At 38.8% G+C, this 27709-nt stretch overlaps 1 protein-coding gene across 1 annotated transcript; it reads left to right on the top strand.

Moving 5' to 3' along the window:
* Positions 1–216: 216 nt before the first annotated feature.
* Positions 217–27709, top strand: LOC109793408 (Ribosomal protein S18). Its single transcript, XM_083064483.1, has 7 exons — positions 217–371; positions 1227–1308; positions 1459–1567; positions 3840–4177; positions 8931–9026; positions 26472–26531; positions 27166–27709. The coding sequence occupies exons 3-7, from the start codon at positions 1465–1467 to the stop codon at positions 27364–27366; spliced, it is 798 nt and encodes a 265-aa protein (XP_082920609.1). The 5' UTR covers positions 217–371; positions 1227–1308; positions 1459–1464; the 3' UTR covers positions 27367–27709.

The raw sequence follows: 27709 nt of genomic DNA on the forward strand, positions 1-27709 counted from the left end.
ATCAATTGACAACCAATTTCGATTAAACTGATCAATTTAATCTAATTTTCACAATTTTCATACTTATAAAATAAAATAAGTTTAAATAAATGTTCATGATCTCTTTCAATGGGGCCCAAATTACGTAAGGTTTGATTGGATGGTTTTGAGACCACCAACTGATAAGTTGAGTTGAGTCATCAAAATTCACACAAAAGATTATTAAAAATAAAAATATTAAAAAGAATACTAAGCTAAACGACGCCGTTGGGTGTTGAAGTAAAAGGAAAGAAGAGCGAGACTGAAATCACATCACTGTGCCTCCGTCACAGCCAAAGGTGTCGTCGTTGCGGCTCACAGCGCCACCATCCAAACAATCTCGAAGAGAAAAGGTAAGCGCTTCCTCAACTCTGTAATCCCTCTTAGGTTCCGTGCGCTCATAGCTCATGCCTAAACCTAACCGTATTATAATTCCTCATTCATTCTTTCTCGTCTTTTTATTTGTTTGAATGCTTTTGCTTTTTGGTCACTGTGTTCCAAATGCTTAAATCCTGATGAAATTTGGATGTCACCACTTGAAAGTGGGGTACTATTACAATGTGAGTTTTCAAAATAAAAGCACAATTGTTTCACATGAATAACTCATGGATGGAGCCAATAAAGGTTGGTTAAGTTGGTAAGTGATGGGATCATATCCCAAAAATTGGGTTCAATTTGTTAGTGGATAATTTATAAGTACCTCTATAAGTGCTCATAAAGCTTGAAGCCTGCCTTGGCCGTGGTGAGCCCTGGACCCAACTCACTTTAACTTTCTGTAAGCAAAAAAATAAAAAATAAAAATAATAACTCGTGGATGGATGTGATTGAAATTTGTATTTTATGGTCTAGAGGATTCATGAATAACATATACTTGTTACTCCTTTGATTTTGTTTCACAAGTGAAATTGGGTTGTTTGGTAGTTGAACTTGGTTCTCTTGGAGACTGATACAATTCTGTTACAAGTGGTTTACTGTTTAGCAACTAGCTACTGTACCAACCTTAGAGCTTATTTGGATACAACTTTGAAGTGCTTTTGAGAGCTTTATGATTGGAAAAAACTCTATTTTTGGTAGATAAGCTTTAAAAAACTCTTCTAAGTTTGTACTCAAACAGGTTCTAAGTAACTAACAGTTACCGGTTGATTCTTGTGTGTGGCTTTGCGGTGTACTTTTGTATTAATCTTTGTTTGTCTTATTTTTTGATGCAGATTGCAGGCAACTGGTTTTCCTATCGGTGATTGATTTTCTCTATATAAATCCTTGGGTGTATGTTTCATTTTTCAGCTAAAGGTATTTTAATTTCTTTTTAATATTGTTAAAACTAGTATTTTAATTTCTTTTTAATTTCATACTTCAAAATGTACATTTTTGTTTGGATATTTTCTTCAAGCGGTTTCTAGTGTATAGCTTGTAATTAACAACTTAGCTTTTTTGAAGCAGGAAAAAATGAAGATTGTTTTGGTTGCAGTTAGGTCATTAAGTGCCAATTTGTCACATCAATTTCATCAGACCCATATGCTCAGAAGTCTTTCCACTTGGCAATTTACAGGTACTTGGTATAGTTTTAGTATCTCCATTTTAAGCAATGGTTTGCTTGTCAGCATTGTCACTGATATTTGAAATTGATTTTCATGATTGGTTGTTTACAAGTTTGATTTCCATAAAGTTTGTATTTGTGAATGTTTTATGCTTTACTCCTCTTTGTGATCAAAAGTTTGCTAGAGAACCATAGGGGATGAGGCAAAAAATTATTCTTTTGTATTTTCACTTTACAAGATGTGAATATGTTCAAATTGAGTATGGATTTTAGAACAAAAAAATTGAAAATTTTCAAACAATTCTGAAGGAACTTTCATCTGAACTATTCAAGTCTATCTTGAGAAGTCATCAACATAGGTCGTGGAATATCGAAAACCAAGGATAGAACTAACACATCACTATCCCTTAACATCTAAATGAACAATTTCGAGTAGATGCTTAGACCGACAGTTTTTCTTACTTGGGAAAGAAGACCAAGCTTGTTATATATTAGGCTGTCATGATTCACATTCTAAAGATTATGAATGGGAGAGATTGAGAACCATTATTTTATACTTATTTAGGCTTGGGTAATGATTGAGGAGTTTGGATTCAGTGACAGTACTAACAACAGAAGAAGGAGACTAGAGATTATAGAGTCTGCATGATTCAGAGCCTGCATCAATCATCTTTGCTGTACTTTGGTCCTGTATGTGGAAAGAGTTATAGAAAAAGGTTATTGAACTTTTGAGATAATGGGTTAGTTGGCTGATTGAAGCTAAATTGAATGGACAATCAGGAACAATAATGGAATCCAAAGCAATGGATGGACGAAGAGTTCTTGACCAGGACCTTAGTATTGATTAAGGAATTACTAAGTAAAGTTTTTATTGAAAACTAAGTTGAAGTTATGGGAGAGTTTGCTGTTAAACTTTTTCAGTAAAACATTCTTGATTCCTTAACCAGTGCCTTAGAGTTAGGGCACTGGTCATCATTTTCCTAAACTTAAAGTTGTTTGCATCGGTGCTATAATGAGGAATTTTTGTGGGAGATAAATTTGAGAAGATAAAATAGTTACCAACAATATGATCACAAGCACCATAGTCCAAAATCCAGGATCCAATAGCCAAAGTTTGAGAAAAGAAGCTAAGGAATTAATTACCATACCAATTCACTAAGGCTGAGGTAAATATATAGAATGGACGACCTTTAGTTGAAGATTCTCCTTAAATGTTGTGATTTTTTTTAGAGTATTCATCCTTTTTCCAAAATCCCACACTTGGGATCAAGAGTTGTTTGGTGTTGTGACTCGTGACGGAAAATGCAAGCACCTTGGTAGGGTAGGGGAATAAGTGGGCTCCTGGAGGATAGAGCCTGACTTGGGTTGGTTCCAATTGGGTTACAAATACAATCCTGTTGGCTGTGCAGACATCTATATATACTTTTTTAAGTTGATTAATCAATACCCTCTGTTTGTTTCATGGTGAAGTAGCAACCTCGCAATTTGCTTCTCTTCATGTTCTTGGGTATTTGTACATTTTGTCCAGTTTTGAGAAGAGTAAATTGGGCTTCTGAATTTTTATTTTTCACATTATGTAGTGTTATGTGTCTGCCAAAAATGAAGTATATTTCTGTTAAATATTCAAAACAGGCGAGGTTCGCTAAATTCAGGAATAAGGACAGAAAATGTTATATATTAAAGTAAACCTCTATGGATTTAAGTTTTAATCAAATGAGTGTCACGTGTTCCGTTTAATAAAATTTATAATAGAGAGAGATAATTGAGAGCAGTGATAGAGAAAACAGAAATTGATTCATTAGCTGGAAAATACAGAGAGATGATCATTATAAACCTATTCTAGATAACTCACTGCTGAGTCAGCAAGTAAGTAATTCATAACAGCAAAGCTAACTATGTTTTAGAGTAACAAAATTACAAGTGAAATTACAGTGAAATAAAATGAATATATGTATACTCTAATACTGTTATAATTGGCTCAGTCTTTCTATAGTAGGATTGTTAGATATGACATATATTACACATGTATGATGAATCATGTGCCTAATCAGATTTCCAATTTCAGCACATGTAACGTAAGTGACATACGAACATTTGATTAGGACTTTATTAGCATTTATTACCTTACCCAACTCATGTAAATATAAATAACAATAGTGTGTGGTCTGCATTTGATACACAATTTCCCAAATTCTATAAGGATGTTAGAAATTTGTTATTTTTGGTCTGTCCGTTTGGTGGATTTACTGATTAATCCTTGTGATCTTGTCTAATATTTGAGAAGATAATGGAACAAGTAATCAGCAGTCTAACAAGCCAGAGCCTCCTGAAGAGTTTGAGCCATTTGGTCAAAATCCTGGGAGATATGCCCAGTTTGATTCCATTCTTGAAAAGATTAACCAACAGGGAAAGGGTCAATATAGACCTGATTCAGGAAATGATGCTGGTTCTGAGATGATGCACAATCTAGATGGAAGTTATGACACATTATCTGATGGAATGGATGGAAAACTGAAGAATGCTGCCACATACTTTGAATTTGATGAGGATGAAGTCGACAAAGAAGATTATGCTTTTCGATATGACGCCAATTTTCCGCTTGGTTCTAAATATGATGTAAAGGTAAGTTTAATAACAATGCTTAACTTCCTTGGTCATCTTTCTTTTTTAAGTTTGTCTTTAATTTTAGATGATTGTATATGTTTAATGTTGTATTGTGCATGAGGGCATCATATGGTTTATGTCCAAATTGATGTTTGATGTAGTGATAGATACACATGTTTGGTGCGAGGTATTTTGTGAAATATAATAGTGTCAGCAGGATAGTTATCAATACTGAATATCAGAACCAAGTGACTGACATGAAAAATGTTATAGCAGAATAGTAGGATGGATGCTATGTTGAGATTAGAGATCTCTAACACAAAAAATTTATAATGTATATTTATGAATACTTAAAATAATAAAAATCCAAAATTGAAGAAATATTCATAAGTTATAGTCTAAAAAATAGAACGATGAGTGTTGGGGGTGGTTGTGTAGTGGAATAAAGGGTGATTAGAAATGAATAAGATTTACAAGCTATGAGAGGTGGGAACAACGGGTGAGTAATGGTCCATGAAGTGCATGATTGAAATCGAGTACTAGTAAGTAAGTAGTAACTAGTGTGTAGGGGTTGGAAAATGTTGGGAACTGTTGGAAATACTTCTAGCAATCAATTGTCTTGTGCTCATGAGGGTGGATGGGATAAAGGCATGTGAATATGGTTTGAAAGGAATGAAAGAGGTTTTGAATTTCTTGATATATAGTGCTCTGGTGTCCTATGTGTTGGACATTAGTTGTGTTGCAATGTTTGTGTTGGAGTTGGTGCTTTATAGATTATAACCCTTAAATCCAACACTATTTATCGATATTCCCTACAAAAGAAGAATTCTGTGTTGCAATGGCCTTTTTAGAATTTTAGGTGGCTGGCAAACTTACTGATACCATCTCAGTCTCTCTTGCTCTCTGTCTGTCTGTTGCTTTTCCTTTTTAATTCTGGTGATAATATATAAAGGATTTTTGGAAACCATGTATCAATTGATCACACATATAAGCTTTATTTATAATCAATAATGCTAAAATTAAGGAAAACAAATAACTATTGTAATCCCTAATTTTCAGCCATACAAGTTTCAGTAGTTCCCTATTTACACAAGATAAAATCATAACAGATTCATCTCTTTAACAATATATGGCACATAATCAATGGTATGGTTAGCTAATAATGTTATTGCACTGAAGGATTTTACATGAATTAACATATACACATTTTACTATTGGGATTCAGCCATATTGGAGTATAGTTTTACTCCTTAATCATATGTACACATTTATTACCGTTAATATAGACCAATATAAATTGGCTCTATATAAACCTGTCTAGTATGTTTTTCTTGGTCAGTTAATGAAAATATATTTTTTCCTATTGACAACTTTCTCTCATCTTCTCAATTCTGCTCTTTCTCTCTCTTTTCTCTCTCAACTCTATTATGGTATCATAGAGCTTCTCGATCCGCCCGCTCATGGCTGACTCCACTCCACCAATGCACACAACCTGTCAAGCATCGTCAACCTGCCAAAGTCTCTTCCATTAACACAGCAGCAAAGAACTCTATTTCTTTTGCCGCTTGGCACTCCAGATTAGGTCATCCTAATGCTGATGTAATGAAACTTGCTTTCTGGAACTTCAACATTCAATCTGTGAACAGTAATAATTCAAATTTTTGTACTTCTTGCTGTCTTGGTAAATCTCATAGATTACATTCCAATCTGTCCCAAACTGTTTACAATACACCGTTTGAATTGGTTTTCAGCGATTTGTGGGGACCTGCACCAGCCACATCTATGTGTGGCTATCAATACTATCTTACTTTTGTTGATGCGCACACACGCTTTACGTGGATCTACCTTCTCAAAAATAAAGCCCAAACCCTTGGTATCTTCAAGCAGTTTCATGCTATGGTTAAAAATCAATACCACCACCCGATCAAAGCATTGCAGACTGATTGGGGTGGTGAGTATCGCCCCTTTACAACCTATCTCACGATGTTGGCATTCAACATCGTCTCATATGCCTCCACACCCATCATCAAAATGGGGTTGTTGAACGAAAACATAGGCACATTGTTGAACTTGGCCTCACCTTGTTAGCTCAGACTGACTTACTTATGCAATTCTGGGACCATGCCTTTCTCACCAGCGTCTATCTTATCAACTGACTTCCCTCTTCCTCTATTCAAAACGATGTTCCATATCACTGCCTTTTTCACCAACCACCAGATTATCACTTTCTTAAAGTATTTGGCTGTTCTTGTTTCCCACTTCTTCGACCCTACAACAAAAACAAACTTCAATTTCGATCCCAAGAATGTGTTTTTCTGGGATATTCCACTTCTCACAAAGGCTATAAATGTATTGCAGCTGACGGGCGTCTTTACATCTCTAAAGACGTTGTGTTTAATGAAACACGGTTTCCCTACAAGGATCTCCTCTCCCCTTCCACTGTTCACAACTCCCCAAACCCTATTCAAGTTCCTCTCACTGTAACCCCTCCTCAAACCTCCTCATCCAACCTCTCAGCAACGTCCTCAAATGAGACCAGTCCCTCTCCCACTAACCCAACCCCATCCACTATGGAAGCCGTGCCTTTCACACCTACACCTTCACCAAACTTAACCTTTGAATCCTCCACCACACGTGTTGCTGGCACGGGTGCCTCTCCATCCAATTTATCCATTCCCACATCGCTTACCCTTGAATCCATCTCCTCTCCATTCATTCATCCTCATAATGTTCACCCTATGACAACTAGAGCAAAAGATGGAATAGTCAAACCACGCTTGCAACCCACACTTCTATTAACTCACGTTGAACCCAAAACAACCAAACAAGCCTTATCTAATCCTACCTGGACTGCTGCCATGCAGACTGAATATAATGCCCTCCTTCACAATGGTACCTGGTCTCTTGTTCCTCTCCCACCGCATCGAACTGCCATAGGTTGTAAGTGGGTCTTCCGTGTCAAAGAAAATCCTAATGGCACTGTTCAAAAGTACAAAGCCTGTCTTGTTGCCAAAGGGTTTAATCAACAGTTTGGCTTCGACTATCATGAAACCTTCTCACCTGTTATCAAACCTGTCACTGTTCGGCTCATTCTCACTCTTGCCTTAACCCATCATTGGCCTATTCAACAACTAGATGTTAATAATGCATTTCTCAATGGAACTCTTGAAGAGGAAGTGTATATGACTCAACCACCAGGATTTGAAGCTTCTGATAAATGTCTCGTCTGTAAACTTCACAAAGCCATCTATGGGCTCAAACAAGCACCCCGTGCTTGGTTTGAAAAGCTTAAATCAACTTTACTGCAGTTTCACTTCCAAGCAAGTAAATGTGACCCGTCTTTATTCGTATACTCCCATGCCAACAATGTCATCTACATCTTGGTGTATGTTGATGACATTATCATCACTAGCAATAATTCCTCTATCCTTCATACACTTGTCTCTCAACTTCATTCTGTCTTTTCTCTCAAAGATCTAGGTGACCTTGATTATTTCCTTGGCATTGAAGTCAAAACTCAGTCTGATGGTTCCCTCATCCTCACTCAAAGTAAATACATCAGAGACCTCTTAAATCGCACTGATATGGAAGCGTTGAAACCTATTTCTTCTCCAATGATTCCTGACAGCAAACTATCAAAAGCAGGTTCTGAAGATTTCTTGGATGCGTCTCTCTATCGTTCAGTTGTTGGTGCATTGCAATATGCCACCATCACAAGACTCGAAATTAGCTTCTCTGTAAATAAAGTTTGTCAATTCATGTCTTATCCTCTTGCACATCATTGCTCTGCTGTTAAACGTATTCTTCGGTATCTGAAGGGCACTACCTCTTGGGGTCTTCATCTACAACCAGCTTCTTCCTCCTCCTCTCTTTCCATTCATGCCTATTGTGATGCTGACTGGGCATCTGATCTTGATGATAGGCGATCCACATTTGGTGCTTCCATCTTTCTTAGACCAAATCTTGTGTCTTGGTGGTCCAAAAAGAAAACTGTTGTTGCTCGTTCCAGTACTAAAGCAGAATATAGAAGTCTTGCTCTTGCCACAACTGAGGTTACTTGGATACAAACGTTACTCTCTGAACTTAAAGTGAATCATTCCACTCCAATCATCTTCTGTGACAACTTGAGCACTGTGGCCCTTGCTCACAACCCTATTCTTCATGCGCGTACCAAGCACATGGAATTAGATCTTTTCTTTGTTCGAGAGAAAGTAGCTGCCAAGTGTCTTCAAGTTGTTCATGTTCCAGCCATTGATCAATGTGCTGATGTCCTCACCAAAGCTCTCTCACCTTCGCGGTTCTGCGTTCTTCGGTCCAAGCTTCAAGTAGTCGAGTCTCCTCATCCTACTTGAGCTTGCGGGGGAATATTGGAGTATCGTTTTACTCCTTAATCATATGTACACATTTATTGCCGTTAATATAGACCAATATAAATTGGCTCTATATAAACCTATCTAGTATGTTTTTCTTGGTCAGTTAAGGAAAATATATTTTTGCCTATTGACAACTTTCTCTCATCTTCTCAATTCTGCTCTCTCTCTCTCTCTCTCTCTTTTCTCTCTCAACTCTATTAAGCCAATTGGTATGGTTAACCAGTGATGTTAAATGCTTTTGACCCTATTATCAGTTTTATGCTTTTGTCTATTTCAAACAACTATGGCTATGATATCCTACTCACTGCTTGGTATTTTGACCTTTACTCAATGATGCTTATTTTGTATTATGTGTATCTATTAGTTTACTGATCTGCACATTATCTTTCTTCGTACAGGATTTGGATCTTACAAAACCTGGTGTACGCAGGCCCCTCATAAGATATGAATTCAAAGTAACAACCAAAGAAGTTCTTAGTCAAGCAGATTTCAGGGTTAGCACTTATGTCAGAGTAGTTCCTTCCTTCAATTATAGTAATGCGTCTATTATGTACTTCTGATTGCTTTGTTGAAGTGAAAATTGTCACTTGCATGGACTTTTGTTTTTGTATATAATTATTATAATATAATAAAATAAAACTCTCATTCACAACTTCCACTGTTCTCATAGACACACTTTCTAATCTTATTAAAATTTTTGTCAATTTGTGTGTGGTTTGTTGCATTGTCATTGGTTAAAGAAAAGCTGGTAATGAATATAAGCATGTTAAATATCAAAACTATCTAATGTAGATGGGCAGGTTGTTTGTGTATAGTGCCCACCGTATTTTCATTTTAGAATTTTTGGAATTTATGTGTAAATTAGTCTACCATAACTGATGTATCACCTTGGCCTCTCCCATATGTCTTAATATTAAGACAAATGTCTTGTTTTTGTAAGCAATGAAAAAAACAAAAGATGACTGGCATAGATTGCTGATTCATTTGAACAAGGTGAAGAGTTTTCTTCCAGTTTACTTTGATCCTTGGCTCTAAATTCTGTGAAAATTTCTGGTTAATTGATGCGTGCTTGAGAGTTAGAAAGATGTATGTAAAATCTGGAAATAAAGCTAGAACAGGGAGTGAATTTTGAGAAGTCTTGAAAAGGTTTCAACCAATGTTGGTTGAAAATTCTTTTGAAATCTTACTGGGGTTGAAGCAAGAAGGCTCTTTGATGGAATACCAGGATCAATTTAGGTACTTCTGGGTTCTTTGAAGACCATACAACTAGAGTACTTGTGTGGTGTGTTCACCAATGGCCAAAGGAGGAGGTTGAGGTTCGACTAGAGTATCTTTGGAGGATATGATGAATTTTGCACAGTTGGTGGATGCAAATTCAGTGTATGGTAGACATTGAGAATAACTCCAGAATCAAGCCCAATACAGAAACAAAGGGACTGGAAGCTATAGAGGTTGGAAGGTTGATTCTGGGAGTAAGGGAGTATTAGGGAAGTCAAACCAGTTTTGCAGGAGTTGACCCAAATCTAGTTAGTGAGTGCAACAACTGATTTCAAGCAAAATAATTTTACTATTGCTCAGGAACACAAGTAAAAACAAGCTGACAAGCATAGGAGGGATGTCCAATTGGAGACAGGTGATTGGGTATATTTGAAGACCATTCCATACAAATGATGTTCATTGGCAAATCGTAGGAACAAGAAGCTCGCCCCCATGAATGGTACATTTCAAGAGCTGGAGAAAGTTGGATTAGTAGCTGATAGGGGATCCATAGTTAAAAGGGTCTAAGTTAGGAGGAAAAGGGGGGACAGTTAGTTATTATGTTAACTAACTGATAGCTGTTCTGTGGAGGCAGTTAAATTGTATAAATGAGAGAATCATAGAAGTAGGTGTGAAGAAAATAGTGGAATAATCTGAAGGGATAGGCATTCTCGAATTTGCCCTATATCACTGTATTCTTTCCTTCTGGTTTGCGTCGACCGATATTGGAGTATATAACTTTACTCCTTAATATTATATTAGATATAATATTGTATAGGGTTATTTTTTCCGTTATTTTCTGTTTTAGTTTTGGTTACCTGTTTTTATAGCTTCTTTAGAAGTTATTGAAACATATATAAATAAGACTATTGTATTACAGATTCAATTGACTGAAATAATACAATTCCTTTTCTCTGTTAACCTGTCTCTGTCTCTCTCACTCTTTCTTTCTCTAATCTCAATATGGTATCATAGAGCTGTAGATCCCTGTTGCCCTTCTCTTACTCTCTTCTCCTACTGGCCTTGCTATTGTGTCCTGCCACCACTTCTTCATTCTCTCCCTGTCTGCACCATCTGTCTCTTCTCATGGCTGAAGAAACATCATTGCCTTCCTCAACACTGCCTTCCCCACCACCACCCCACTTTCATGCTGAATTTGTCAAACCCTCCTCATCCCCTTCCCTTACCTTCTCGCACACTATTTCTGAGAAATTAGATACCAAGAACTATCTTCTTTGGTGTCAACAAGTTGAACCTGTCATCAAAGGCCACCGTCTTCATCATTTCTTGGTTAATCCCCAAATTCCACAAAAATTTCTTACGGTATCTGACAGAGATGCTAATCGTATTTCTTAAGAATATCTTGCTTGGGAACAGCAAGATCAGTTGCTTTTTTCTTGGTTACTGTTAGAATAGTGGATTGAAGCCTAACTCAACCCTACAAAACCGGCTTGTAAGGTGAGGGTTGCTTTCCACTTATATACTATTCAATTGCCTAATCTCTAGTCGATGTGGGACTTGGGTTTTTCCCAATACACCCCCTCACGTCCAGCACTATTGGGCTTGGTACGTGGATAAATGGTGGGTGACCCTTTTTAATGATCTAGGATTGGCGGGACTTGGGTTTTTTCCAATACACCCCCTCATGCCTATGAGGCATGCATCAATGGTGGGTGGCCCATTTTTAAAGTGGATCTAAATGGCTCTGATACCATCTTAGAATAGTGGATTGAAGCCTAACTCAACCCTACAAAACCGGCTTGTAAGGTGAGGGTTGCTTTCTACTTATATATTATTCAATTGCCTAATCTCTAGTCGATGTGGGACTTGGGTTTTTCCCAATAGTTACAATCATCAATGTCCAAAGACATGCTCACTCGAGTCATTGGGTGCAAATCTTCCTTCCAAATTTGGGACAAGATCCATGCGCACACTAATGCCAAAGCCTGTCAACTCTGAAGTGATCTTCGCAGCACGAATCTTGACAATCGTTCAATCTCCGATTATCTTCTTCGAATTCAATCCCTGGTCGATGCCCTAACTGCTATTGGTGATTCCGTCTCCTCCAAAGAACATCTTGATATTGTTCTTGAAGGCCTTCCAGAGGAATATAAGTCCACTGTTTCTCTTATCAGCAGCCGTTTTGATGAACTGTCTATAGAAGAAGTCAAAACCCTTCTTGCTCATGAATCGCACCTTGAGAGATTCAAGAAAAAGAACCTCATCTCTGTCAACATTCTTGAAACCCCCTCAAGCTCTAATTCTTCTACCTTACAACCTGAAGCCAATCTTGCTCATCAAGATTCCCAGTTTGCTCTCTTCCATGGTGGAAGAGCTGGTGCACGGAATGGTCATGGTTGACGACCCGACAACCGTTATGGCCGTGGGTGTGGCAAATTTGCAGGTGTTCAATGCCAAGTTTGTCACTGATATGGTCACATTGCATCCTCTTGCTATTACAGGTTTGATAGCAATTTTGTCCCATTTTTACCTCTTGACACTTCCTTTTCCGCTGCCAACTCAACTGCCAACCCAACCCTTGGGTATAATCCTTCTCCCTTTCATTCACAACCAGCTACTCGTCCCACTGGATTTTCCCATGGTATTTTGAGTTCTCGGCCACCCAACCCTAATTCATCTCAGGCATACCTTGTCTCCAATGGCAGCCTTCAAACTCAACCATCAGCTATGGCCATGACTTCTTTTTCTCCTGGTTCAAATCTGTGGTATCCAGACTCAGGAGCATCCAATCATGTCACCAACATGTCTCAAAATATCCAGCAATTCACTCCCTTTGAAGGACCAGATCAAATTATCATTGGCAATGGTCAGGGTCTTCCCATAAATTCTTCAGGTGCTACTGAGTTTTCTTCCCCTTTAAAACCTCACATTTCTCTTACTCTCAATAACCTTCTTTATGTTCCCAATATTACCAAAAATCTCATCAGTGTGAGTCAATTTTGTAAAGATAATTCTGTCTTCTTTGAATTTCACTCAAACTTCTGTTTGGTTAAATCACAGGACACTAAAGAGACTCTTCTCATGGGAGTTGTTGGCCTTGATGGCCTGTATCAATTTCCCTCTTTGCTTCAGCCAAGACAACACAACAATTAACCCTTTGCTCATATAGCTTCTTGTAATTTTGTTTCCTATGCCACTTGGCATTCTCGACTAGGACATCCACATAATGATGTACTGAAATCTGTATTCAGACTTTGTAACTTTCCTACTATCAATAAAATTGTCTCTGATTTTTGTACTCCTTGTTGTCTTGGCAAATCTCACAAATTATCTTCTACATTATCCAAAACTGTCTATAATACACCATTTGAACTAATATATAGTGATTTATGGGGCCCTGCACCATTTATATCTGATAGTGGTTATCAATATTATGTTACTTTTGTTGATGCACATACTCGGTTTACTTGGATTTTTTTTCTCAAAAGCAAAGCTCATACGCTTGATGTTTTTAAGCAATTTCATGCTATGATTCAAAATCAATTTCAATTGCCTATTAAAGCTATTCAAACTGATTGGGAAGGAGAATTTCGTTCTTTCACCTCCTATCTTGCTCAAACTGGCATTCAACACCGCCTCATCTGTCCAGATACTCATCATCAAAATGGAGTAGTGGAACGCAAACACTTTACACATTGTTGAATTAGGTCTTACAATGCTAGCTCAAGCTCAACTGCCTATGCATTTTTGGGATCATGCCTTCCTAACCAGTGTCTATCTCATTAATAGACTACCTTCATCTTCCATTCAGAATGATGTTCCATTTAGAAAATTATTTCATCAACTACCAAATTATAATTTTCTCAGAATTTTTGGTTATTCTTGTTTTCCTCATCTTCGGCCCTACAACAAGAACAAACTTCAACTTCGTTCACAAGAATGTGTGTTTTTGGGTTACTCTACTTCTCATAAAGGCTACAAGTGTCTAGCACCTACTGGCAGAATTTTTATCTCTAAAGATGTTATTTTTTGTGAAAATCGGTTCCCTTATCCCAATTTATTTCCTGCAGTACCCAACAATCCACCTCCTTCTTCCATTACTGTTCCTCTTGTAATTACCAGTCCGCAATCTGCTATGCCTACTGATTCTCCTCACATCATCTCTCAAAACACAACTCCTACACCTTCTACCTCTATTTCTCCATCTAGCCCCATTACTACTTCACATAGTTCATCCTCTACCCTTCCCCAACCTCCATCCACTTCTTTACCCACTCGTGATAATGCTCCAATTGCTAATATTCATCCCATGACTACCAGGGCCAAAGCTGGTATTGTTAAACCCAGACTTCAACCCACTCTTTTACTCACTCATGCTGAACCCAAAAATACCAAACAAGCCTTAGCTAATGATACATGGCTTGCTGCCATGAAGTAGGAATATAATGCTTTACTGGACAATGGAACCTGGACTCTAGTTTCACTTCCCTCCAATAGAACAACCATTGGTTGTAAGTGGGTTTTTCGTGTTAAAGAAAATCCTGATGGTACTGTTTATAAATATAAGGCCAGACTAGTTGCAAAAGGATTTAATCAGCAATATGGGTATGATTATAATGAAACCTTTTCACCAGTTGTTAAACCTGTTACCATCCGTCTAATTCTCACCTTAGCCTTAACTCATCATTGGTCTATTCAGCAATTGGATGTCAATAATGCGTTTCTAAATGGAAATCTTGAAGAAGAGGTATATATGTCTCAACCTCCAGGTTTTGAATCATCGGATAAGAATTTGGTCTGCAAACTTCATAAGGCAATTTATGGTCTTAAACAAGCACCACATGCTTGGTTTGATAAGCTCAAAGCTACATTGTTTCAACTTAACTTTCAGATCAGCAAATGTGATCCTTCCCTGTTTGTCTATTCCCATGATAACAATGTAATATACATTCTTGTTTATGTAGATGACATTATTATCACTGGAAATAATTCTTCTGTCCTAAAAAATATTATTTCCCAACTCAACTCAGCCTTCTCCCTCAAAAATCTTGGTCGCTTGGATTATTTTCTTGGCATTGAGGTCAAATCTAATTCTGATGGCTCACTAACTTTAACTCAAAGCAAGTATATTCGTGACCTCCTCAATCGCACTAACATGGAAGACTCTAATCCTATTTCTTCACCCATGATTAGTGGGTGTAAATTGTCTAAAAGAGGTTCTAAAAATTTCCTAGATGTATCCTTATACAGATCTGTGGTTGGTGCATTACAATATGCAACCATCACTAGACCTGAAATCAGTTTTTCTGTTAATAAAGTCTGTCAATTCATGTCTAATCCTCTTGAACAACACTGGTCTGTTGTCCAACGCATTCTTTGCTACTTAAAAGGCACTGTATTCCTGGGATTACATCTACAACCAGCTCCATCTAACTCTCCTTTGTCTATTCAAGCATACTGTGATGTTGATTGGGCTTCTAATCCTGATGATCGAAGATCTACCTCTGGTGCTTCTATTTTTGTTGGACCCAATCTCATCTCTTGGTGGTCCAAGAAGCAAACAGTTGTTGTTCGCTCAAGCACTGAAGTAGAATATAGGAGTCTTGCCCTTGCCACTACTAAAGTCATGTGGATTCAAACTTTACTGTCTGAACTGCATGTTTCTCATCATACACCTATTGTCTATTATGACAATATGAGCACTGTTGCATTAGCCCACAATCCGGTTCTTCATGCTTAGACCAGGCATATGGAGCTGGATCTCTTCTTTGTTCGTGAAAAAGTTGCTGCCAATCTCCTTCAAGTGGTTCATGTTCTAGCTATTGATCAATATGCTGATATTCTTACTAAAGTGTTGTCTCCAACTCGTTTCTGTGAACTTCAGACCAAGCTCAAGTTGGTTGACTCTTCACCTCACCCCAATTGATCTTGCGGGGGGATATTGGAGTATATAACTTTACTCCTAAATATTGTTCTAGATATAATATTGTATAGGGTTATTCTTTCTGTTATTTTCTGTTTTAGTTTTGGTTACCTGTTCAACAGGTCATTGTTTCAATAGCTTCTTTAGAAGTTATTGAAACATATATAAATAAGACTATTGTATTACAGATTCAATTGACTCAAATAATACAATTCCTTTTCTCTGTTAACCTGTCTCTGTCTCTCACTCTTTCTTTCTCTAATCTCAATAACCAACAAGGGTTCAATAAAAAATATTACAAATCTCTTTCATTTCTCTCTAAATCTTCCTTAATACCCAATTGAGATCTATCAACTGGTACCAGAGCTGGTTACAAACCTGAGGCGATCAAGAATGGAGAAGAAAATGGAGATTCGGGTGGAGTAGGTGGAAAGGGGCTTGCTAGACATTTAGAAACGCGTTGCAGAAGAAACAGAGTGGTGTCGCAACATAGAAGGACTGATGTGCAAGATGCTGGACCAATCGAAAGAATTGCGCTCGACAATGGGGACAACGGGAAAAAAATGTGCAGGAGGAAGACGAGATGTTTTCTAGGTCAAGAACTTCCTCTGTTTCAGGGTGACAAAGTGCTAGGTTGGGTAGAATAAATTGAGAGGTATTTAAGATTGAAGGGGATGCTGGAAAAGGAGTAGGTAGAGGTTGCAATGGTGGCGTTGCAAGGGAAAGCGTTGGCATGGTTTCAATGGTGGGAAGGAAGAAATCAAAATCCTTCTTGGTTGGGTTTCAAGAATGCCTTGTTAAGAAGATTCCAACCAGTGGTGGCACAAAACCCTTTTGAGGTGTTGTTGGGTCTAAAGCAAAAAGGAAGCATTGCTGAATATAGGGAGAAACTTGTGACAAATTCAGGACCTCTCAAGATTGGAGATGCAAATTATTTGAAAGGCATTTTGTTGAATGGCCTAAAAGAAGAGGTTAAAGCTGAGTTGAGGCTGCATTAGCTTAGTTCTTTGTAAGAAATTATGGATTTAGCTCTCTTGATAGAATCTAGAAATTCTATTTTGAAGGAGGTGGGAGGACTATTGGAGTATAGTTTTACTCCTAAGAATATCTTTATATATCTATTTTCTGTTAATATAGACCAATATACCATTGGCTCTATATATATTGATATTGTACCTATTTTTCAGTCAGCTAATGAAATTACAATTACTGTCAAATATTCTCTCTTCTCTCTCGCTGCTTTCTCTCTATCTCACTCTCCTCATCTTCTTTCTCTCTCACAACTCCTTTATGGTATCATAGAGCTTCTCGATCCTCGTCTTCGTCTCTCCTTTCTGTTCATCCAGCAACCTTTATGGCTGAGTCTACTCCTCCAATGAATTCTTCCCCACCACCATCGTCCTCTCCACCCATCAATGCTACATCCTTTACCACTGTCCCCAAGAACCCTTCCCCTCACTCTCATCCGTCTCTCACCTTTTCTCACACCATATCCGAGAAACTTGACACCAAGAATTACCTTCTTTGGTGTCAACAGGTGGAACCCATCATCAAGGGTCATCGCCTTCACCATTTTCTTGTAAACCCGCAGATTCCCCATAAGTTTTTAACCCTCGCTGACCGAGATGCGGGCCGCATCTCTGAACCGTATCTTGCCTGGGAACAGCAAGATCAATTGCTGCTTTCTTGGCTACAATCCTCCATGTCCAAAGATATGCTCACCCATGTTATAGGTTACAAAACCTCCTTTCAACTTTGGGACAAAATACACTCATACTTTCACTTATATATGAATGCCAAAGCCCGTCAGTTACGCAATGAACTCCGCAGTACCAGTCTTGAAAATCAGTATGTGCTTCGAATCCAAATCCTGGTTGACGCTCTCACAGCCATCGGCGACTCTGTTTCTCGAAAAGAACACCTTGATATTATTCTTGAAGGACTACCGGAAGAATATGAATCCACCGTGTCTCTCATCAGTAGCCGTTTTGACCTTCTGTCCATCGAGGAAGTTGAAACCCTGCTTCTTGGCCATGAATCTCGTCTTGAAAAGTTCAAGAAGAAAGCTGCTGCATCTATCAATGTCACCACATCCACCCCTGACCCCAATCTGCCTCTCACGCACCCACAGGCAAATCTTGCACATCAAGAAAACCGATCTTCCTTTTCTCAACGTCGTGGCGGTCGCTCTAGCTTTCGTGGTGGCCGTTTCTCTAACCGTCTGGCTCGAGGTAGAGGCAGATTTGCTGGGTTCCAGTGTCAAGTCTATCATAGGTATGGACATATTGCTTCCTCTTGCTACTATAGGTTTGATGAAACCTACGTCCCATCCTCTCCTCTTGAAGCACCCACGCAGCACTCTCCCAACCAAAATACCTATACAGGCTCTTGGTACAGTAATTATTGGAGCTCCAATAGTAATCAACCTGCTCCTCCTTCACTCCATCAAAATGGAATTCTTGGGCCTCGACCTCATCTCACCCCTCAAGTCCATTTTACCTCTACTCAGACGCAACCTCAGGCCATGGTTGCTTCATCCTCCTCTTCGAACAACAACACTTGGTATCCGGATTCTGGTGCATCAAATCATGTCACCAATGTCTCTCAAAACATTCAACAGTTCACCCCCTTCGAAGGCCCGGATCAAATTCATGTTGGGAATGGCCAAGGTCTTCACATAAATTATGCAGGTGTCACCATGTTTCCCTCTCCAATTAATTCTCAGTTTCATTTTGCTCTCAACAATCTTCTCTTTGTTCCCTCCATTACAAAAAATCTGATTAGTGTCAGTCAGTTCTCCAAAGATAACTCTGTTTTCTTTGAATTTCATCCTTCCTTTTGCTTGGTAAAATCACAGGCTACTAAGGAGGTCCTGCTTCATGGAACAGTTGGCCCTGATGGTTTATATCAGTTTCCAGCCTTGCTCTCCAACACCAAACTGCAACCTGCCTTGTCTCCGGTCACTGCTCAGCAGCGTTCTGCTCACTCCACTACCAAGGGCTCTGTTACATCTGCCACTTGGCACTCCAGATTAGGGCATCCTAATTCTGATGTAATCAAACTTGTTTTTCGTAACTGCAACATTAAACCTGTTAATAATACTACAACACTGTTTTGTGATCCATGTTGTCTGGGTAAATCTCATAGACTACCTTCTGCCCCTTCCTCGTCTGTCTATACTGCCCCCTTCGAATTAGTTTTCAGCGATTTGTGGGGCCCTGCCTCTGTTACCTCTGCGTGTGGTTTTCAGTACTATATTACTTTTGTTGATGCATTTACGCGTTTTACATGGATTTATCTCATCAAAAACAAGGCACAAACCCTTGGTGTTTTCAAACAATTTCATAACATGGTTACCAATCAATTTCAGCTCCCCATCAAAGCACTGCAAACTGACTGGGGAGGAGAGTTTTGCCCCTTTACTACATACCTCAACGATGTTGGGATTCAACATCGTCTCATATGTCCCCACACACACCATCAAAATGGTGTGGTTGAACGCAAACATCGCCACATAGTTGAACTCGGCCTCACCTTGCTTGTTGAAGCAGATCTACCCATGCAATTCTGGGATTATGCCTTCCTTACCAGTGTTTACCTAATCAATCGACTCCCATCCTCCTCCATTCAAAACGAGGTCCCTTATCAAAAACTTTTCAACAACACCCCTGACTATCACTTTCTTAAAGTATTTGGATGCGCCTGCTTCCCACATCTTCGACCTTACAACCGAACCAAACTCCAACTTCGGTCACAAGAATGTCTCTTCTTGGGGTACTCCACCTCTCACAAAGGCTACAAGTGTCTTGCTGCTGATGGGCGCCTTTACATCTCCAAAGATGTCATCTTCAATGAAGCTAAATTCCCCTACAAGACTCTCTTCACTTCGTCCCCAACCCATTCCTCTCAAAACACCATTGAGGTCCCTCTTACTGTCACCAATTCACCTCCTATCACCGCGCTACCTGCTTCATCCTCTAACATCCATGAACCACACTCAATTTCTTCTTCTGCATCATCGCCCAACATAGTTTCTGAATCCCTCACACCTGCAACCCAATCTAATCTTCCAAACATCACTTCTAGTCAGTCCCCCAACACCTTGTCCGATTCTAATCCGACGCCTCCTGCGCCTGCATCTCATGCTATCATTCATCCTCATAATACTCATCCTATGGTCACAAGAGCCAAAGACGGTATTGTTAAACCACGCCTTCAACCTACGCTTCTACTCACCCATACTGAACCCAAAACCACTCGCCAAGCCTTGTCCAACTCCACCTGGTTTGCAGCTATGCAAGCAGAACACAATGCTCTGCTTCACAATGGCATCTGGTCCCTCGTTCCTTTGCCACCAAACAGAACTCCCATAGGCTGCAAATGGGTCTTTCGCGTCAAAGAAAACCCTGATGGCACCGTCCATAAGTATAAAGCTCGCCTGGTAGCCAAAGGCTTTCATCAACAATTTGGCTATGACTACAATGAAACCTTCTCCCTTGTCATCAAACCAGTAACGGTCAGACTCATTCTCACTCTTGCGTTGACTCATCAATGGCCTCTTAAACAACTAGATGTCAACAATGCCTTTTTAAATGGTACTCTTACCGAAGAAGTGTATATGACACAACCTACGGGTTTTGAATCCTCTGATAAGACTCTAGTTTGCAAACTTCACAAAGCCATTTATGGCCTCAAACAAGCACCTCGTGCTTGGTTCGAGAAGTTAAAATCCACTCTGCTCCAGTTTCACTTTCAGGCCAGCAAATGTGATCCATCCTTATTTGTTTACTCAGTTGACAATAATGTCATCTACGTTCTGGTGTATGTAGATGACATTATTATCACTGGCAACAACTCCACCACCCTCCAGACCCTTGTATCTCGTCTTCACTCTGCATTCTCCCTCAAAGATCTAGGTGATCTTGATTACTTTCTTGGCATTGAAGTTAAAAATTAGTCAGATGGTTCTCTCATCCTAACTCAAAGTAAGTACATACGTGATCTCTTAAATCGCACTGACATGGAAGCATCCAAGCCCATCTCTTCCCCAATGGTTAGTGGCTGCAAATTATACAAACTTGGTTCGGAAAAATTTTCTGACGCGTCCCTCTACAAATCAGTTGTTGGGGCGTTACAATATGCCACAATAACTAGACCTGAAATTAGCTTCTCTGTCAACAAAGTATGTCAGTTTATGTCTCAGCCTCTTGAACAACATTGGATTGCTGTCAAACGAATTATGCGCTATCTCAAAGGCACTATATCTTGGGGTCTCCATCTGCAACCTGCTCATACTACTTCTTCCTTCTCCATCCATGCTTATTGTGATGCCGACTGGGCTTCTGATCCAGATGACAGGCGCTCCACCTCAGGTGCATCCATTATTTTTGGACCAAATCTTGTGTCTTGGTGGTCCAAAAAGCAAACCGTCGTTGCTCGTTCCAGTACAGAAGCAGAGTATCGCAGCCTTGCCCTTCTGCTGCTGAAGTTATGTGGATACAGACGTTACTTTCTGAACTTAAGGTCCATCATTCTCCTCCGGTCATCTGTGATAATATGAGCACTGTGGCCCTTGCTCACAACCCTGTTCTTCATGCTCGCACTAAACACATGGAATTGGATCTCTTCTTTGTTCGAGAGAAAGTTGCTGCCAAGCGTCTTCAGGTTGTTCATGTTCCTGCCATCGATCAGTGTGCTGATGTTCTAACCAAAGCTCTCTCTCCTTCTCGGTTTTGTGATCTTAGGTCCAAGCTTCAAGTAGTTGAGTCACCTCATCCTACTTGAGCTTGCGGGGGGTATTGGAGTATAGTTTTACTCCTAAGTATATCTTTATATATCTATTTTCTGTTAATATAGACCAATATACCATTGGCTCTATATATATTGATATTGTACCTATTTTTCAGTCAGCTAATGAAATTACAATTACTGTCAAATATTCTCTCTTCTCTCTCGCTGCTTTCTCTCTGTCTCACTCTCCTCATCTTCTTTCTCTCTCACAACTCCTTTAAGGACCATCAAATGTCTAAAATAGAGGGGGGTGGACCAGGAGCATTTATGGTAGAAGGAGGGATGAAAGAAAAAGGGAGAATGATGAGAAAACTGAGACAAAAATGGAGAATAGTAGGAAGATAGAGGGAAAGCAGAATTGGAGAAATATGACTGATGCAAAATACCAAGAAAGGAGGAGAAGAGGAATTTGTTTCAGATGTGAAGAGAAATTCTCACCTAGGCATGTGTGCAAGAACAAGAAAATCAGAATAATGTTGCTTGAGGAAGGAGTGGAAGAGTCCGAGGAAGAAGAGGAATTTCAATGGAGTGGTAAGCCTTCCACCTCTACTTTGGATTTTCGGAGTATGGTGGGTATGACTTCCAAGCACTCTTTCAAATTTTGGGGAGAGCTACGAGATAACCCAATTTTAATTTTGATTGATTGTGGAGCTTCCCACAATTTCATTACTGAATCAGTTGTGAAGAGATTGAGGCTGCCAGTTGAAAGAACATAACAATATTGGGTAAAAGTAGGAGATGGTCATAGTGTGAAGGCTCAAGGGATGTGTGCAGATTTGAAACTAGTGGTGCAGAAGGTTCCCTTGACACAAAATTTGTATTTGTTCGCTTTGGATGGAGTTGACATGATATTGGAAATGGAATGGTTAAGAGGATTGGGGAAATCAAGGGTAATTTTGATAAATTAACCTTGAAAATCAAAGTGGGGGGAGAAGTCTATCAGATTAAGGAAATTCTTCCTTGAGTGTATTAGAAGCCCCATTAAAAGGTACCCTCAAACACTTGGAGGTGGAGGAGGAGATTTATTGGGTGGAATGTTGTTTGGCTGCAATGGAACCAGAGGAGGGGCAAGACCAATTCCATATTGTATAAGACAGATTATGGAAGAGTTTGAGTCTGTTTTTCAAGAACCCCAAGGGCTACCTCCTTCAAGAAGGCAAGACCATGCTAACAACTTAAAAGAGGGGGCAGAGATTCTGAATCTGAGGCCTTATAGGTATTCTTATTATCAAAAGAATGAGATTGAGAAATTGGGGCAAGACATGTTGAGAGCTGAAATAATTAGGCCTAGTGTTAGTCTCTTTGCTAGTCCTATTATTTTAGTTAAAAAGAAGGATGGGAGTTGGAGGTTTTGTGTGGGTTATAGGGTTTTGAATAAGGTAAGTATCCCAGATGAATATCCAATTCCAATCATTGATGAGCTCTTGGATGAACTGGCTAGGGCCACCATATTTTCTAAGTTGGACTTGAAATCTGGTTATCACCAGATTCCAATGAAAGAGGAAGATGTTCAAAAGACAACATTTAGAACACATGAGGGTCACTATGAATATTTGGTAATTCCATTTGGCCTTACCAATGCTCCCTCAACATCCCAAGGGTTGATGAATGAAGTGTTGAGGCCATATTTGAGGAAGTTTGTATTGGTATTTTTTGATGATATTTTAGTGTACAGCAGGAGTTTGGAGGATCATCAACACCACCTAAGACAGGTCTGACCTTATTGCAGGAAAATTCATTAGTGGCCAATAAGAAAAAGTGTTAATTTGCTAGATCCCACATGGAGTACTTGGGTCATGTCATTTCTGCCAGTGGAGTAGCAGCAGACCCCATGCTTAATTGACCTTACCCCACAAATCTCAAAGGTCTGAGGGTTTCTTTTAGGATTGACTGGATTCTACAGGCGATTTGTGCAAGGATATGGGGTAATGTCTAGGCCTTTGACTGAATTGTTAAAGAAGGAAGCATTTTTATGGAACGAGGAAGCTAGTAAAGCTTTTGAAACAGTTTGTGGTAGAATCGGATGCCTCTAGCAGGGGAATAGGGACAATGTTATTTCAGGAGGGCAGACCATTGGCTTTCATGAGCAAATCATTATCAAAAAAGGCATAGAAGAAATCGGTTTATGAGAGAGAATTAATGGCAATTGTTGTGGCTGTATAGAAGTGGAGACATTACTTGATGGGTAGGAGATTCATTATCAAAACTAACTAGAGAAGCCTTAAATTTCTCACTGAGCAGAGAATGTTGGGGAAGGAGCAGAACAAGTGGACCACCAAGTTATTGGGATTTGACTTTGAGATTCAATATAAACCTGGTTATGAGAACAAAGTTGCGGATGGACTCTCACGACAGATGATGTATGCTGCCATTTCAAGAGTAGAAATGGAGGAAATTATTCTTTAAAAATAAGCTGGTGTTGCCTAAGAATTTTAATAGAATTCCTTTAATCATCCAAGAATTTCATGCTACGCTATGGGAGGACATGCTGGAGTGTTTAGAACTTACAAGAGGGTGTCAGCTGTGTTTTTTTGGAAGGGGATGATGAAGAATATCACTAAGTTTGTGATCGAATGCCATGTTTGCCAGACCAATAAATATCAAACGCTAGCTCCAGCTGGGTTGCTACAACCCTTGCCAATTCCTACTCAAATTTGGAGTGACCTTTCTATGGATTTCATTTGTGGATTGCCAAGAGCTTTGGACAAAGATACAGTGTTAGTGGTAATAGACAAATTATCTGAAATATGCCCATTTCTTGCTTCTCACATCCTTTCTCAGCTCATGAGGTAGCTAAAATATTCATTTAAGAAGTGGTCCGACTACATGGGTTTCTCGAGTCTATTGTAACGGATAGGGACAAATTATTTTTGAGTCAATTTTGGTCTGAATTGTTTAAGTCGGCAGGCATTAGATTGAAGTATACTTCAGCCTATCACCCTCAATTGGATGGGCACATGGAGGTAGTTAATAAATGTTTGGAGGATTACTTATGATGTTTTGTGGGGGATAAACCCAAGCAATGGTCTAGTTGGTTACCTTGGGCAGAATTTTTCTCTAACACGCATTATAATCAATCTTCTGGTATGACGCCATTTAAAGCTGTCTATGGGAGAGATCCCCCAACCATTTTTAAAGCTCAAACTTTTCCTTCAAAAGTAAAGGCCGTGAATTTATTGGCAGAGGAGCGAGATGGAGTTTTGGAGGAGTTAAGAGCTAACATTTGTAAGGCACAATCAAGGATGAAACAACAAGATGACAAGAAAAGAAGAGATGTTAATTTTGAGGTAGCAGACTGGGTTTCTTTGAAGGCACAACCATATAGACTCGAGTCTCTGGTTAAAAGGAGGAATGAGAAATTGGCTCCTAGATTCTATGGTCCTTTCCAGGTGGTGGCTAAGGTTGGTACAGTGGCTTATAAGTTGCCGTTACCAGAGGGCAGCAGAATTCATCCGGTATTTCATATCAGCAAGTTAAAGAAGGCCATTCCACCTGAAACGCAAGTGCAGCCCCTTCAAATGGAGCTTTCTGTTGAATGGGAATTGCAGCCACAACCAGCAGAAATTTTATCCTACAGGTATAACAGAGCTGGGGAACTATAGGTTCTTATCCGGTGGCACAACCTACCAGACTTTGAGAACTCGTGGGAGTCAGCTACGAAGATGAATACCACATTTCCACAATTCCACCTTGAGGACAAGGTGATTGTGTTAGGGAGGAGTATTGATAGGGGACCCATAGTTAAGAGGGTCTATGTTAGGAGGAAAAGGAGGGATAGTTAGTTATTATGTTAACTAACTGATAGCTGTTCTGTGGAGGCTGTTAAATTGTATAAATATGAGAGAATCATAGAAGTAGGTGTGAAGAAAATAGTGGAATAATTTGGAGAGATAGGCACTCTCGAATTTGCCCGGTATCACTGTATTCTTTCCTTCTGGTTTGCATCGACCAGCAAAGGTTCAATAACAAATATTACAACAGTCTTTCATTTCTCTCTAAATCTTCCTTAATATCCAGTTGAGATCTATCAGTAGCATATAGACCTTCACTGCCAGAGGGCTGCAAAATACACCTGGTGTTCCATATCAGCAGACTAATGAAGGATGTTCCTGCTTATTACCAACCTCAATGGCTTCCAGCTGCATTAACTGCTGTGTGCTGACTGGTAGCTTCAACCCCAGCTTGAGGGTATCCTTCCTCTGCATTGGAACAAGCAAGGCCAAGCAGATGTTTTGGCTAAATGGATTAACCTACCGGACTGTGAGTACCCTTAGGTGTTTGTTGACACTCTACACAATACCTTTCTGATTTTCCCCTTGAGAACAAGGTGAATAATGTTTTAGGGGGAGTATTGATGGGTGCCCAATGGTTAGGAGGGTGTATGTAAAAAGGGGAAATAAGGTTAGAACAATGAATTAATTGAAATGTACAGAACACTAACTGGGGGGTGTTAGAAGTTAGTTGAGTTAGAAGCTCTTTCAGAAGTTGTAGGAGAGAGAAGGTGCTCTTGGATCACATTGCTGTATCCTTACTCGTTGTATAGACCAACTCACTGAATGATATTTTAGGGGTACATTACTCTCGTTTTCTTGTTCACTTGTACTTTCTGTCTGAAACCATTCGATGAGTCTGTCATTAATTTTTTCAGAGAGCACGATGGTTAATTTTTTCACCAGCATGCATTCTTCAAATCTTAGAGCCAATTTTGTATAACTAAAATATTATGAAAATTTCTGGTTAATTATTTCACATGCAATTCAAGCTTAAAGTTATTGCCTATTTCTTGTTATCTTAAAGTTGTAACCGATTTATGGTTCATATATTTTATTTGTGTGAAAGCAGATGAAGGTGAGGTAAACATATGTTGTAACTGTGTTTGGCCGCTGTAGCTTTTGTTTCATTTTTGCTAGTGAGGCTATGGTTTACATATTTCCCTTCATAACAAAAGTATCTTTCAATTAATATTATTTTTGTAATGGCTCTTAGTGGTAATTATGTTTTTATGCAGAATGTTAGATTCCTAGCAAACTTCATAACAGAGGCTGGAATTATTATCAAGAGAAGCAAGGTAAGTTCTAAAGCTCGGCTAGGGAATAGAGTTTGTAAGAATGTTGCAAGATTATGGAGTAAAAATAAACTGTGGATGTTTCAGAATTAGTACTATAATCATTTCCCATTCCTCTTCCCAAGCATATTACCCCCTTCTGTCATATAAGCAAAAAAAAAAAAAGAAATTCATATGTTTGTCTAAACTATATGTAAATTTTAACTAGTTTCATCCTTTTTCTTTTTTATCAGCAAATGTTAATTGTTAATTATGTTAGTGGAGGGATTCAAATCCACACCCTCCTTATCACTCTAGTCCTATGACCCTCCTCCCAAGTTATTAGACCAATCTTATAATTAGTTTCATCCTATTTAATGACATGATTCCCAAAACACCTTTCATTTAACTGAGATTGTATTTTTAATAACTATTTTTTATTCTTAATATCAAGTTTAAATGAAGGGTAGTTTTTTTTAAAAAAAAACATTTTTTAAATCCGATTAATAAAATAAAAAGATGTTAACTACCTTTCTTAATTAGTATGAATTAATTTTTTTTTCTTATGTTAGAGATAGGAGAGAGAATATATATATATAAACTTGTGTTAAATAGTTGGATCTTATCTTAACACTTTTTCATCTTCTTCATGGAGTAGACTGGCATTAGTGCAAAGGCTCAAAGGAAGGTTGCCAGGGAGATAAAAACTGCGCGAGCATTTGGTTTGATGCCCTTTACAACAATGGGTACAAAGTCATTTGTTTTTGGGAGAAATATGAAGAATCTTGATAATGACTTTACGTACGAAAGAAAAACTGAGAACATGGATGGGGAACTTGATGTGGAAGACCAAGCTTAGAGCATTGACATAGATACTTATGCTTCTTGGGTTGAAGTAGCTCCCATCCTTTCCTGTACTTCTTATTTATTTGTTTCTCACCTTGCCCAAAAGACTGTTGAAATTTATTGAAATCTTAATTTTGCAGTTAGATTTTTACTATTTTAATTACAAAGGAGTTGTAGTTTATACTTGTACTAAGGCTATGTTGGGCCTAACTTCTTATTTTTTTTTTAAGTTACTTTAAAGCTAAAGCTTGTAATAACATTTCTCTTTCTATTCAAATTAGAATAACTAGAGGGGCAGAGGCACTTCGTGTCTCTAATAATTATTGGTTAATAAAATTTTAGAAAGTTGTGTAAAA

Source organism: Cajanus cajan, chromosome 9 (genome assembly GCF_000230855.2).
Source record: "Cajanus cajan strain Asha chromosome 9, NIPB_CcT2T_4, whole genome shotgun sequence".
Lineage (NCBI taxonomy): Eukaryota > Viridiplantae > Streptophyta > Magnoliopsida > Fabales > Fabaceae > Cajanus > Cajanus cajan.

What these genes read in the sequence shown, in the direction of transcription:
- LOC109793408 (XM_083064483.1), top strand. Translation starts at nt 1,465, where the DNA reads ATGAAGATTGTTTTGGTTGCAGTTAGGTCATTAAGTGCCAATTTGTCA. An exon ending in TTCCACTTGGCAATTTACAG is followed by an intron (nt 1,568 to 3,839) that starts GTACTTGGTATA and finishes ATATTTGAGAAG; the next exon opens with ATAATGGAACAAGTAATCAG. An exon ending in TTATTATCAAGAGAAGCAAG is followed by an intron (nt 26,532 to 27,165) that starts GTAAGTTCTAAA and finishes TTCATGGAGTAG; the next exon opens with ACTGGCATTAGTGCAAAGGC.